The sequence below is a fragment of the Temnothorax curvispinosus genome, unplaced genomic scaffold, assembly GCF_003070985.1.
Source record: "Temnothorax curvispinosus isolate PA1 unplaced genomic scaffold, ASM307098v1 QBEX01018473.1, whole genome shotgun sequence".
Taxonomy (NCBI): domain Eukaryota; kingdom Metazoa; phylum Arthropoda; class Insecta; order Hymenoptera; family Formicidae; genus Temnothorax; species Temnothorax curvispinosus.
The window spans coordinates 362,220-376,076 of NW_020228253.1; the positions used below are offsets into that span (position 1 = coordinate 362,220).

At 38.8% G+C, this 13,857-nt stretch overlaps 1 protein-coding gene across 2 annotated transcripts in view; it reads left to right on the forward strand.

Moving 5' to 3' along the window:
* The window catches only part of LOC112468438 (neuroligin-4, X-linked-like), a 222,402-nt gene that overhangs the window by 58,325 nt on the left and 150,220 nt on the right, over positions 1–13,857 (forward strand). For both annotated transcript variants that reach the window (XM_025037607.1, XM_025037609.1), the window contains exons 3-4: positions 1,408–1,819; positions 2,961–3,136. In XM_025037607.1, coding sequence (XP_024893375.1) covers positions 1,572–1,819; positions 2,961–3,136 — 424 coding nt within the window. In that variant the 5' untranslated portion in view covers positions 1,408–1,571. The remainder of the gene's footprint in view (positions 1–1,407; positions 1,820–2,960; positions 3,137–13,857) is intronic.

Below are 13,857 nucleotides of genomic sequence, written 5' to 3' on the forward strand. Positions count from 1 at the left end.
ACATAAAATAGATCAAATATATATAGAATTTTTTAACTATTTTTTAATTATATTTTTTTATTTTTATTAAATTAACATTTCTTGTTAAGTACTAATCTTGATTTATACATAATTAGTAATCTAGAAAGAGATGACTAATTAAATGTAAATACCGAGAATCTATAATATCTCTATATAGAAAGAGATTATTAATGAAATATAAATACCAAATAATAATATATAATAAATAAATATTAAATGCACTAAAGTAAATATTTATCCAAAGACGTAGAGATATTAAATAGAGATTAATTAATTCTCGCTTCGAGATATTTGAATCTAAAATATAGCAAATGCACACGGTATCTATAGAAAATGTTTCCTCGCGCTTATCTGAAAACTTTCTCCTTCCCGTCGCTTATCCATCGTCTTCAGCTCTTGTCGCTGCTTCCTTCGGCCATTTCATCTTTATCTTTCATCAAAGAGACGCGGATGAAACTTACTGTCGCGAGATTAGAATTCGCTAATAATCGAAGGAGGAAAGAGATGTCGTTACAATCCATGCATCCTTGGAGAAACCCGCCACCCTCGGAATATCGATTATACCCACCGCATCGAAATGTATACTCGGTTACTTGTTTCCTTTTTTTTCCTGTTTTCTTTGAATATCATTGTCATTTTCCAATAGAATCGATGTAACCGCGGCACGTATTAATTAAATATTGATATAGTTAATTGAACGGGCACGTTAAATAAATACCGCCGCCAAACCAGCAGCGAGAACCACGCCGCATCCTGGAAATTAAAACTAACTAAAAATACGAAATTAATTGATACAATACGCGCGGACGAGCAATCGCGTGCGAAATAATTCGCGATCGTAATAAAGTGCAACTTCATTTGTTTTAACATTGCTTGCTGCAACAATTTCAAGCTGATGATAATTAATTATTATTATCATTATGGAATGATATTACGAGAGCGTCGAAAGCACTGTTTTGTCTTCTTACATCATCATATACCTATGGTTCTACTATTATCCTATGGTTATACTATTGTCTAATTAACTTCAACTTTGCGTCAGCGTTTAATTTAGGGTACTATTGGTATATCAACTTTAATAAACACATACTTATAACATTAAAATATCAATATTAAAGACTAACGACATTTTTATAAAAAATGAATAATTAAATTAGCTTCCATTTGTAAAGATTGTTTTTATATTATTTATAAAAATTAACTATTGTGAGGCATACCACAGTATTGTTGATAAGATTGAAATAAGAGTACAATGATGTAAATTCGAGTAATAATGAAGATTAATTTTAGAAATAGAAACGATAAAGAATTAGCGCACTCGGTATACGCGTAACGTAAAATCAATGATCTACAGAGCCGCGATGTATGTATGTAATATTTCCACAGAGAAGCTCATCGGGATGGGGGAGACTCGACGGCGGCGTCGTAATTAATCGTGCAGGCGTAAATGAGAGACGATCGTTGCGGGACGCGGAGGTGATCCATAGATCGTGCCAGGCGCAATCAGTCGCGGTAGCGCGGGCGAGGCGGGGCGGGGGGAGGGTGGCAAGATGGAACTCTTCCTGATCCTCGTTTGCCTGGTCGCGCCGCCCGCCCTCTCGCTCTCCATCAAGAGCAACCGCAACCCACGGATCGTCCAGACGCGTTACGGCGAGGTGCAGGGTATCACGAGGTCTTTCGAGCATCCCAAGTTCCTCAAACCGATCGACGTGTACCTTGGAATACCCTACGCCACACCGCCGGTCGGCAGCAACCGCTTTTCCCCGACGAGAGCGCCGAGCCCCTGGGAGGGAGTCAGGTAAAGTGTATACTTCATTGAAGATAGAAGCTAACGTTACATATAGCGAATTTAATTTTTTATAGTATATGCACCAAAATTTATACATAATTACAAATAAAATTGACGCATAAAGCTTAAATTACTATTCAAAGTGTAATTTAAAGTGTAACTAAAGTGCAACTTTGGGCGTAGTTATTTGCCTTTTGAAGCCAGCTTTGAAAACTGATTTTTGAAGGCGTTTTGTATTATAAAAAAACTGATACAAATTAGATTTTAATATACAACTAAACTTTGATTTGAGATGAAGTATTACAACGAAACGATCAATAAGAATATTTTTGGTTTCTATTTATTCTACTTATATTCCATTCTGGAAAACAATGTAATTTGCTACGGATATTGTTTATCGAAATCTCGAAGTTTTTTCCTTCATCGCGATCGAGTTTACAGTGAGCTATGCAAAAAGTTACGTCAAGGCTAATCAATCTTTTTATTTTTATACACGAAAAGTCGATCACATTTACGCGATCTCATCCCTCCCGTTAAAAGTGGATACTCTTTTCAATTTTATAACAAGCAAGATCTTCTTGAAATACTTCGGATGCCGAGCAGTCTTTCTATATAACTTAAAGTGTCTGGGAATATCGCTAGGATATACAACATTCTAAAATTATGCCAAGGTATTCCTTGGAAAATCTTTCAAATGCCGATGTTATATTGCTATCACGTCCGCTTACGATTACGTAACTATCAACAAATTTTGAACTTTTCAACAAAGTGACGATCAATCTATTTTTTTAATCAATTACTATTCACATTATCAATTATTATTTTACAATCAATATTACTGTACTGCAATTATTATTTATCAATCAATTTATTTATTAGACTTAATTAAAAAATATTATAATTAATCAACTAATTAAAGAAATTAATACCGAAGAAAATATCATTTTTAAGTTATCAATTTAGGTGTAATATTGTAATAATGATACATGGTTAAGACATCTGGTGGTTTAGTATATCTATATGCGCCCTGAAATGCATTCTCACCGATGTTCGTTCTTATTGAACACGGCGACGCGTATTCCATGCCATGCCGAAACTTTGACCGTTCGGTTCGTTGTAACGCACGAACGATTTCCGATTTCCTCCGCAGATTATCGGACTTGATGGGTCCAGTCTGCCCCCAAAAGCTGCCGGACATCGCAAACGAGCAGGAAGCGCTCGAGCGAATGCCTAAGGGAAGACTGGAGTATCTGAAGAGACTGCTGCCTCATCTGCGTAACCAGAGCGAGGATTGCCTCTACCTGAACATCTACGCACCTGCTATGGGTGAGTGATCGTACAAACCCTCCAGCAGCGATTCAATTACGCGAGCAACTTTGTAACCGTCACGCGCGATTACGTTAATTCTTTAATAAATTAAAATTGGGAATATTTGAATCTTAATAATGTATTTACCAAATTTTATGGTAAATACCGTAGAAAATATACTTCTAATTTCCTCACCGAAAAAAGAATCTACGACTTTTATAACAAAACATTAAACTCTCTTCTTCGTATTTACAAGTTTATTCTTTCGATGGCTAATTAAATCTCTTCTTCAAACTCAAAAAGTAACGTCATCCCAAAGATAGATTGGAGCTGAGCTTAAGATGTGTATTAGACGTCCTCTCTTCTTCGTGCACTGAGACGTTATCGAACTGTACTGAAAGGAAGTGTAGTCAAATCGATCGATCAAGCACCGAAACTTTTTTATAACACGTTTTCTGCTCTTCGAAGTCACAACCAGAGACGATGCTCTCGACACTATCTCGAGGGAAGAACTTTGTAACGCCATTCTGCAAAATTACGTTCATTTGTCAATTTTTCATTTTTCTAACGTGTAAACTCCTAAGTTCTTTCAGACTTTTGAATAGTGATAAAAGAGAATTAAAAATTTTTAACTCGGACTTAATTCAGAATCCTTCAGTAACAAATTGATGAATTTTTAGAGGAAATTGTAGGATTTAAATTTAGAAACTTTCTTTGAGATTGTAGGATTTAAGTTTACTTGTATGCAAAAAAAACTGCTTGGAGTATGAAACAACTTATCTTTCATTCTCTTCTAATAATAAAAACCTTAACAATTACTGTTTCTAGCATTGTTAAAAATGGATTCTTCAGCGACTAAATTATTTTCGCGCGTGGATATACATAATGAGTCCAATCCGTCAACTCTCTCGAGAAAAACGGAATTTTAGATGGGCATTAGCAGATGAAGTAATCCTCACTGGCCGTTGAGCCGGTGCAGCGTTGAACGAATAGCGCGGAAATCTATGAGTGGTCGGGGTAAACGGAAAGGGAGGGGTAAAACGGAAGGGCGGGAAATGCGGGAAAAGCCCGAGGCAGGAAAAGCCGCTCCTGGCAAGGCCAGGGAACGTTTTGTTCGTTACAGAGTGTCACGATTAAAAAACGATTTTTAAGATGATTCACTGGCGGCCCAAATTGAATCGCTAATCTAAGTTTGAGGGAACTTTTCGCAGAGAGTTGGGGAAGGCCCCGGTGAATTATGGTGGCCAGGAATAGATGTCATTGACCTCTCCGCGCGCGATCCCCAATATAGCGGCGCGGCGCGGATGGTCTGAAACTGAACTTCCCCGGGATTGTGCAAGTTATTGAGTTTCTGGACGTCTCTGGCCGACGAGAAGACACGCGGAACATTCCAAATAGATCGGAGATTAGAGCCTACGTGACGTGTAATTACTAAAGTCGGGATGATTGACGTAATTGGAAAAAATCTCTTTTATACCCGGAAAGCATCGGAATTCTGCGGTTCTTCTTTAATTTTTGAGATCCCTCATTGCTTCTCTGTGAGTCTCATTATCTCCCGTAATTTTTATCTCTAATTACACATAAACGCACGATGCATACATGCACGATATGCGCAGAATTATGAACGTATGTTGTTAAAGATATTTTCTTTGGATAAAGACGACGCGCGGGGTGATCACATTTGCCGTTCAATTTCCGGCTCTGAGATGTTGTGACGCTCGAAACAGCTTGCAAGCGCGCGGAGAAAAGCGAAATTTTCTATTTCGTCCCGAGGAAATTCAATGATATACGATTATTGAAACACCATTCACTCTGGCCGACATACGTGAGGACATAAAAAGGTTCCCTCAAGCTAAGGAAAAGGCCGTAGGAGAAAGTTTTTTGGCGAAGAGATATAAGGGCGGGAAAGAGCTTAGGTGACGGCAATAAAAAGGGTTGAAGATGAAGAGGCACAACAGGCAAAGAAATATATTGCGCGTACCTGCCACGGTGTTCGACGTTGCTTCCGTGGCTGGAAACTGAAGAAAATGACACGGGAGAGATTTATCAAATATTTCTCATTTTTCTGACGCGCGCGCGCCACTGACACGTGGCACGAAATTGCTTGTTGAAATCTCCGCGCCATTACGAACTGCGTGAAAGTTTCGCAGAGATTATAGTGTGAACTCTAATAGATCTGTAAATCCTTCATAGTCCTTGTCGTTTGAAATTGAAGAAGTTGCTGGAATTTCTTAGTATTTATTAAAGTAAGTTTTAGATCCTTATTTGTTTGCAATGTCGAAGAGATGTTTCAAAAATTCAAAAAGGACCCCCGCACATTTTTTATGGAAATTAGATTTTGGCGAAATTAGCTGAAACTTTGCTGATCAAAATTCACAATAGGCAAGATTCGCAATAATCGATGTGTGCGAGTTATTCGAATTTGAATATATTATTTGATTTTAATTTCTATGTATGTTGGATAATGTTATTGGATCTCTTATACTATTAGAGCATTTTAGTAATTTACAATTTTTTGCCTAATTGTTTCAGTTATTACGACATTAAAAATAAAGTACATTATAGTTTTATATTAAATATTTAAATGTTTTTGCCTTTAAAAAATTATATTACATAATTAATATTATTTTTTTATATCAAAATATTCTTTTATTATCAACGTGTTAAAATTTAATCTAACAATAATTAAATTGTTAATTAAAAATTATATTTTACCAATTTGATTCGATTTTATTCGATTTATAAAAAAATCTTGATTCACACATCTCTACATTTACTACGATTTATAGTTAAATTAACAGCAGACTTGATAACAGCTTGCAGAATAGTAACTTGAAATCTCGAGTCGCATTCTCGCAATCGAGTCCCGAAAAGTGTGATTTTCAGACAATCCTGAGAGGGATACGTTTCCTTCGGGGCGCGGTATTGTCTCCCAGATTCTTACGTAATGGAAATCTATCGAAAGTTTGGATCCGGTTAATGCACGTTGTCGGCACTTCTTCCTTCTCCTCTGACTCGAGGGGGGGAGGGGGAGAAAGTTTTCGTTTTCCTTGGGAAGACTCGCAATTACACGGCCGCCTGCACTCACAATTCCGTCGACGATAGGTAAAGCCCAGTATCGAACGTATGGCGGAAGAAGCGGAAGAAGAGGAAGAGGACGACGGGCGAGTTTTCAAGGCGCGAACTAATAATCGAATCCACCAAGTTCGCGGAATTTGTTTCAACTCTCTCACAGAATACTTTGGAACAAAGATCCCTCCCCCCTCCGGTCTCTTCGTGATTCACGAGTCGCTGGCCAAAAAAAAAGATGCCTTCTCCATCCTTTTAGGCGAAAAAGTAAGGCTCGCGGGAAATGATTTGTTCGTCTCACGCGGAAGATAAAGTGTCTCGCTTTCCAAGTTCGTTGGGATTCATAGCTTCGAGCGATTTTTAAAAATATCTATATAATTGACGTAACTTTTGATTCTAAAATTTTTTGTCACATTATTAATTTATAGTAAGTAGGAAGAAATTTTATCAAGTGAATGTAAATAAAATTTGAAAAACTAGAGGACTGATTCGTGGCGCGTGATGAAAATAATCTTTAGATATTTCACGGCACATTTGCGAAAATAACTTAAGGACATTACATCCGCGTTAGCCTGAGACGGGAACGACAGGAAATTTAATGTGGCAAGCCGAGGGAAATCGCACGATCCTTGCACATCCTTCCCCCTTTTCATGAAAGAGAACGTCACGAGTGCAGAGTGCGCATTCGCTCAACTTCCGGCTCGAAAAGGCATTACTAATAGCTCTCGTCGCTGTGATTAATAGCGCTGGAGTGCTGCTCCGTTTAGTCGTTTTATTAATTACGCCGGATAACGAAGGTCACCGTCTCCGCACGGAGACTGTCATTTATTATGCACGACATCGCGATTGGGAAACCGAGTATTATTTATATCGGCACGTGTAACATACGCAAACAATTCGATAATTATAAGACTACAAAGACTTAAGCATCATTCTGAGATTAATAATAAATAATAAGTATAATATAATAAATCTTCAGGAATCTTGGAGAAATTCTGAAAGTTAATAACTCTAATTCAGTTTCCGAGACTAATGGAAGTTATAAGCAACAATGTTATTTTCCATTTTACGTAGAAAAAAATAAAAGTAAACAAAATCTTTCGCTAATATGAGAGACTGCCATGTTTAATTCTACATTGGAGAGATTAAAACGTCTGAGCGGCTCCGAAAGAGGTTTCCTTTGCCATCTGCTCATCTCTCGAAAGGGCAGTGTAATAAGAAAGAATACCCCAGAACCATTTCTCTGAAACTCTCTGGGCTGTTTCGCGATACAATTTTAAAGTCGACGTTCTCGCTTCGCTGCATAATTCAGGAAGTTCCGCGGAACAGGAGACGGCAAGATAAAGCAGGGGGATCGATTCGCTGCTGATTTAATTATCTTTTAATGAAAGCCGAGATTCGCCCCGGACCGCGCGCGCCGTAATTTTACACCGTCCACGAGCTGCGCAAATGCGGAATATAAATGGTAATTAAGGCTTGCCAGATGGACCATGCCGCGTTATTCCAGCCGATATAACCAAAATACACCGCGGCTAAGTGAGGTCTGACAGACTTGTTAACTTCGCCTGGATTTATCGCCGCTTTCCATCTTCAAACTGCTTGTCGTGGCTCCTTACTATTTGTTAGCATCCAGTTAATGTCGATTCTTCGTAAATCTTGCAAGGTCCTAAAATGCATTTTTACATAATTCCAATTTAATTAATCATTTAGCAACTAAATTGTGCAGGCTTCACGATGAGACGTATTCTAATTCTCAAAGTCAAAAACAATGAAAATAAGAAGTGGGTTAAACAGGTCAATCTTTTAACATCTTTCACACAGTGAGGTTTATATTGTTAAATATTCTTCTCAATATGATTCATGCTAAGCAGATAAATGGAATATTTAATATCTATTCCCTAACAGCAAATGTATATTCTGAGAATGTTCAGAGGATATTGTAAATAAGTATAAGATATTATAAAAATGTTTTCATATTAAGTACATCTTTAGTATATTCTATAGATATACAAGATATTAATGCTGTTAGAGTTTACTATATATAATCTAAATGTATTTTCTCGATTAGAAGATCATTTGCACTACAAGAAAATTAATAACTCCTTGAAGTATTTAAAGATGAAGAACGAAACGGGCAATATATCCGCGAGTGACGCACCGCGGCAGAACTATTTTAATTGAAGTGAAACTACTTTAATTAAGGGGAACAATTCTCTGTAGAGAAAGGCGAATTTTCCCCTTGACGCCAAAATGGAAAGACAACTACATTTCTCCCAGACATTGTTGCTACCGTTGCTACCGCGAGACATTCGGGAGGGTTGCCGCGTATCATCGCGGGTAAACCATACGCGAGCGGGGAGGGGGAGGGAGTTTCCGAATGATTTTGCGCAAATTAGCGGCAGCTAATGGGCGTAATGGCATCCTTTCATGCGCAAAGGATCACATCCTCGCGCCGCTAAAGTAATTAATTATCCGTGGAGTTACCGATAGCGCGTGTACAGCGACCTCCGCGTTGCCCGTAGTATATAGATCAAGCTCGTTTCGCATTCTCCTAACTCGTCATTCTCCATCATGCCCGTCATAAAATTGCGAAGGCGTGTTATACATGTAATTTTGCCTCACTCCACGCAAGGCTGTCTACAAAGTTCCACGGCACATCTCGGAGTTGAAGTTCTCAAATTTCACTTTATAGCTCGAAAGATTCAAAAAACTGAAAATCATTATACGTTTTTTACTTAAGAATCATTATAGTGTCGACGTGGCAGTGTTTAGATATTTTGTCTTTAAATACCTATACCCTCTCAAAAATATAATTAGAAAATCTCTGGAATATTATATATATATGTTCTCTCATTATTCAATTTGCAGTTATTTAATATTTTTATAATTCGAATCTCTGCGAGATTCCGCTTATTTTTTTAATAACGCATTGTGTGAGTTGTACTTACCGCACCCTCATAATGATTCAATTAACAGAGATTGCGATCGACTAGAAGCGCGCGCAAACATATTTCCGGTGCAGTCGTGATAGCGTAATCGGACTTGTCACTACTGGCAACATCGATTCTGTCCTTCGTTGCTAAGCAATAATTCTCCGCTATCGCTCGCGACCTCTCGAGCAGAACACTAATTCGTCTCTTCCACCCTTCCGACCCCTCCTATCCCTTCTGTACTTCCGGATTTCAATTTCCATCGTATCTGCCATCGTGATCCGATCAAACTAGTCGTCAACGTAATGCAAGCTGATGATGGAAATTATTTTAAAATAACAAGCAAACATAGGAGAAAGTTAATTACCTTTTTACCTAAAAGAGTCTTAAGAAGAAACATATTTTAAAGAAGATTACGAAAATCTGAAAAAAAAAACAATTGCATAAAGAATATATCTTCATGTTTTAATTATCTTCATTAAAAATTCTTGTGAGATACAAGATGTGATAAATTAATCAAGTTAAATTGTATTAAACTGAATAATTTTTCCTTCAAATTCTTTATTCCTCAGCTGCTAAACTTCCCATCTGCATATTCATACACGTTCAAGTTTCGCGAAACTAGCAGCATGTTTCTTATCGCTGGTAATTACTTGCGAATTTAGGGCAGATCGACTTCTTGTCCGGCATGTTCTAATCGCTTTCTTAATGAATCCTTCTTAATAATTCCGTCTGAAACTGAAAGGCGCGAGCAGGTGCGATCATTTACCTCGTAATAGCAACATAATTCACGTGAAACGTCACGTGGTCGCACGGCGTTCGCGACAGCGGCGCCGTCGTCGTCCGTCGTCTTCTTGAAAGGTCCTTTAACCTCTCTCTTCTCTTTACCCGGAATAATCCAAGTAATGTGCATGGACTTCGTGGATTAATTAAGAATAATTAAATTTTCCCCCGACGGAACGCCACGCGGCACAAAAATTAATTTAGAGTTTTTCAAACTCCTCCGAGAAAAACGTTCCTTCGATCTTGATCCTTTTTTTTCGCCTTGGAAAAAATAGCGGTAAGTCAGATCCTGCCCCCCCCTCCCCGTCTTACCGCAAGAGTCTAAAGCCGCGCAGTTATTGTTTCCAGCGACTGATAATTAAAATTCTTTCGGCCAACAAATCACAAAGCTTCTTAAACCTAAACTCGTTTAACCGATTACCACGCAATTTTTTCCTTCCAAAGGTTATTACAAAAGACGTCATGTATTTCTTTTTTGCCTACCAGCCTGGATTAACGTTGCGTTAATAATAAGAGAACAATTAAAAACGGTTTATTTGTTGAAATCTAAAACGTAGATCTATAAATAAATTAAAAACTCACTTTTTGAAAAAATTTAATTAATTTAAAAAAATTTTCAAAGCGTTATAAATTTTACATTCGCTTTGCCGCAATTTTATAAAATTCCTGCGAATATTGAAATGCGTTTTGCTATATAGCTAATAAACAAGCAATTTTTTCATTTGATTCTTTCCTTCGATACAATCAATACCGATTTCCTGCACCGCTAATTCGATGTGCATTACGAAATTTACGACTGATGGATTTCCGCGGCACGCCGCATTCGTCGACAATTTCATCATATTAATGATGACGCAAATTTTCCATTGTTATTTATTAATAATGCATATTGGCTGTGGCGCCGCGCACGGGTGCGCGCTTTCGGACGAACTGTTGCTTCGCATATAGTTATTAATTACACGCGCAGTTATTAATTACACCGATGTCGAATATTAAAATTTCTGATTAAAGTGCCGATTACCTGCCGCACATGTGTCGCCCAAATAAAAGCCCCCAGATAATAATAACGTTGCTAAATCGCGGCACATGCACTATGAATGAACATCAAATAACTGGCAAAACGAGAACAAATTATATCGCGCGCATATAAAACATCAACCGAGTTTAGACTTTTGTCATTTCCCCAACTTTTTTGTTGGAAAAACGAAAAATTTATAATAAGTTAATTTCGTAAAATTCATTTTATTACAAATATAGCTGTTCGTAAAAATAAATAATAATAATAAGCAATTGTAATTATAATATTTCTGCGTTTTGCCTTGAAAATTCTTTTCCGGCAAAGTTCTTCCTCAAGGAAAATAAATTTGAATGGCACTTGCAGTAAGTCCATTTTCAGTGATCTAACATGCTCTTGCGTGGAATTGACGATATCTTTATGTTGAGTTTGCCATTGTTCGGCGCACAAAGCTTTCCAACGATTTCACTTAAAGTGGCCGGGCATAAGGATTTCCTTTTTATGGGTGGACGCCGTGAATTATCAAATAAATATTTTCACGACTTTTCCTTCTTCCTTCCCGCGGCAGCAAATCCGAGCACGTACGTGCCGGTGAAAAGCACGTCATATGCTGACTCCTTTGCATTAGCTTCGGCACACACACCTGGACGGAAAGTGCAATGCCAGTTTCTGTTTCCGGATTTAACCGTTTAAATGCCTATCAAAAACTCTATAGTGCTTTACCCTTGAGCCATCGAATAAACTTCGCTCTCAATTTGAAAAGTTCTTTTTTTTTTATAAAAAGGAAGAATACTCTTCTCGAGTATATTTTTCAAATATTAGACTATCGATTATCGAAAAATCGAATCGAATAATTTTAAGCCGTTTCGGATTAAATTTAATCCACGAAGAGTTACGATTGATATAAAATTAGGATAAAATAGTTTTTATTTCAAAGTGCGATATAAACGAAAGTTAATTTGTAGGTTCTTTGAAGGCTCCGTGATGAATCGATAAACTAGATATTAGCTTTCGAAGATTATAAAGTGACTTCTAAAAAATGCATAGACTTCTTGAAAAACAAGGAAGCGCCCGCTCACGTGGCGCGGTAGATACCGTAATTCCGCGGTAGCATTATATCGTCGTCTCAAGCGCTTCCGTTTGATTGATCGACGAGCAAACCACAGTCGGCGTCGGTGCCGGGAGTGATCGATCGCCCCTCGTCTTCGACACAATCGCGAATCCCCGCGGGTCGTTTCCCCCCTTGCCCGATAAATCGGGCTTCGCCGCAGTAATTCGCGTATAAAACTACCGGCGCAATTACGATTAGGCGGTTGAATTTCCTGGCCCTCTTAGATCTTCTTAGGTCACCGTACTCGCTGGAATCGTAGATCTCTCGGATGACAGTGAACTTAGTCGGAAATTCAGTCTAAAAGTTTCATTGATTCGATGACCTCCCGACTGACAAAAAATGCTACTTTTACATTAGATCGAATTATTTCACCGAGAATTTGCTCTCTCTCTCTCTCTCTCTCCTTGAAACTGGACCTCCGGTCATTTCGGAAGTCTAAGAACTCGCGTACCTACGCGCGCTGGGTCCTGCGTTTGACTGTGAAATATGGCGCGGCGCCACACCTTCTTGCAGGCGGGGCAAGTATTGTCTCTCCGGCGCGGCGCGGCGTGTCTCGCGATTTTTCGCGCGCCGTTCTGGCGCGCGAGGAAGAGGATCTCATCCCCGCCTTTCGGGATATATCTCTCCGGAGAACAATCGACGATAGTATTTATACAAGTGCGCGATTTGTATGATCTACACTCGTCTGGCTGCCGCAAATACGGGTACGGAGAGATCCGGAACGTGGGCCAAAACTTTCCCACCGAATCGGTTAAGTGCTCAAAACAGTTGCCAACATCCACCGCCGCCCGCGCTGTCCCCTCGAGAACGGGTTGGAAGGACGTAAAAAGGCGGGGCAGGAAAGGACGAGGAACGGGGCCGGGAAAACCCAAACTCTCGAATTCGTTCGAGGAGCGGCGAGGTAGACGAAAGCTCTCGCGATCTTTCGCCGTAATCATTGTGCCCATTGATATACAAACCTATACATTGTACGTAAGTAACAAGATGTGTTATTTTCTTGAACAAGCGCAAGTTCCTTGGGTCTTGGGCGATTGGGTCTCTTTTATTGTATACGAAGGAATTGTCCACTGTATGCGCAAGGGAATAACTTCGATTTCATGTCAGATGCAGGATTTTTCTTCCTTTGTTGTGTGTGCGCGCTCGTATAAAAAGGACGATGACACTTCCATTTTGAAGCAATTCCGCGAGAGAAAATGCTCTGCCCTTGAATTCCGGAAAGTTGACAAAACTCAGTTGCCAGGTCCAAAAGGACCCCGCATTCGTTTGACGGGAATCGTCGCGAGATAAAGTGCAAATTTATTTTATTATAAGTGTAAATGTTAAATTTCCACGTGGACAGCTTTATGTAGAAGTGACTTTATGATAATATAGAGCGTTAAAAAAAACTATGGGGCAGGGATTTTCTTCCTTACTTTATTTAACTCGATTTTATTATTACTTTGGTGCGAAGATTTACATGGATATGACTGAAGAGTGTTGGCACTGTGTTGAAAGCGGGATGAGATCGAGATGTAAATAAAGTGATAACTTTCACAGCCCTCCAGGCTGCCTATAGTATCTTTGGTAAACCGGGATGTGTTCTCCTTTTTGGCAGCGGCCCAAAATGCATAAGACTCGGAATCGCGTGTCGAGCCTCATCGATCGAAACTCAATATATCGTTCTATAGCGCTTGCAGGCGCTTATGTCAATATCACACGCATGGTGTCTGTTTTTCGGTGACAAAATCGGAAACCGATCAAATATTGAAATTACTTTTGCGCCGCTTTATTCGAAAGTGACGCGAAAGATTTGCTGCTTCGCGAATTTTTATTATGTGCTTATTAAAATTGC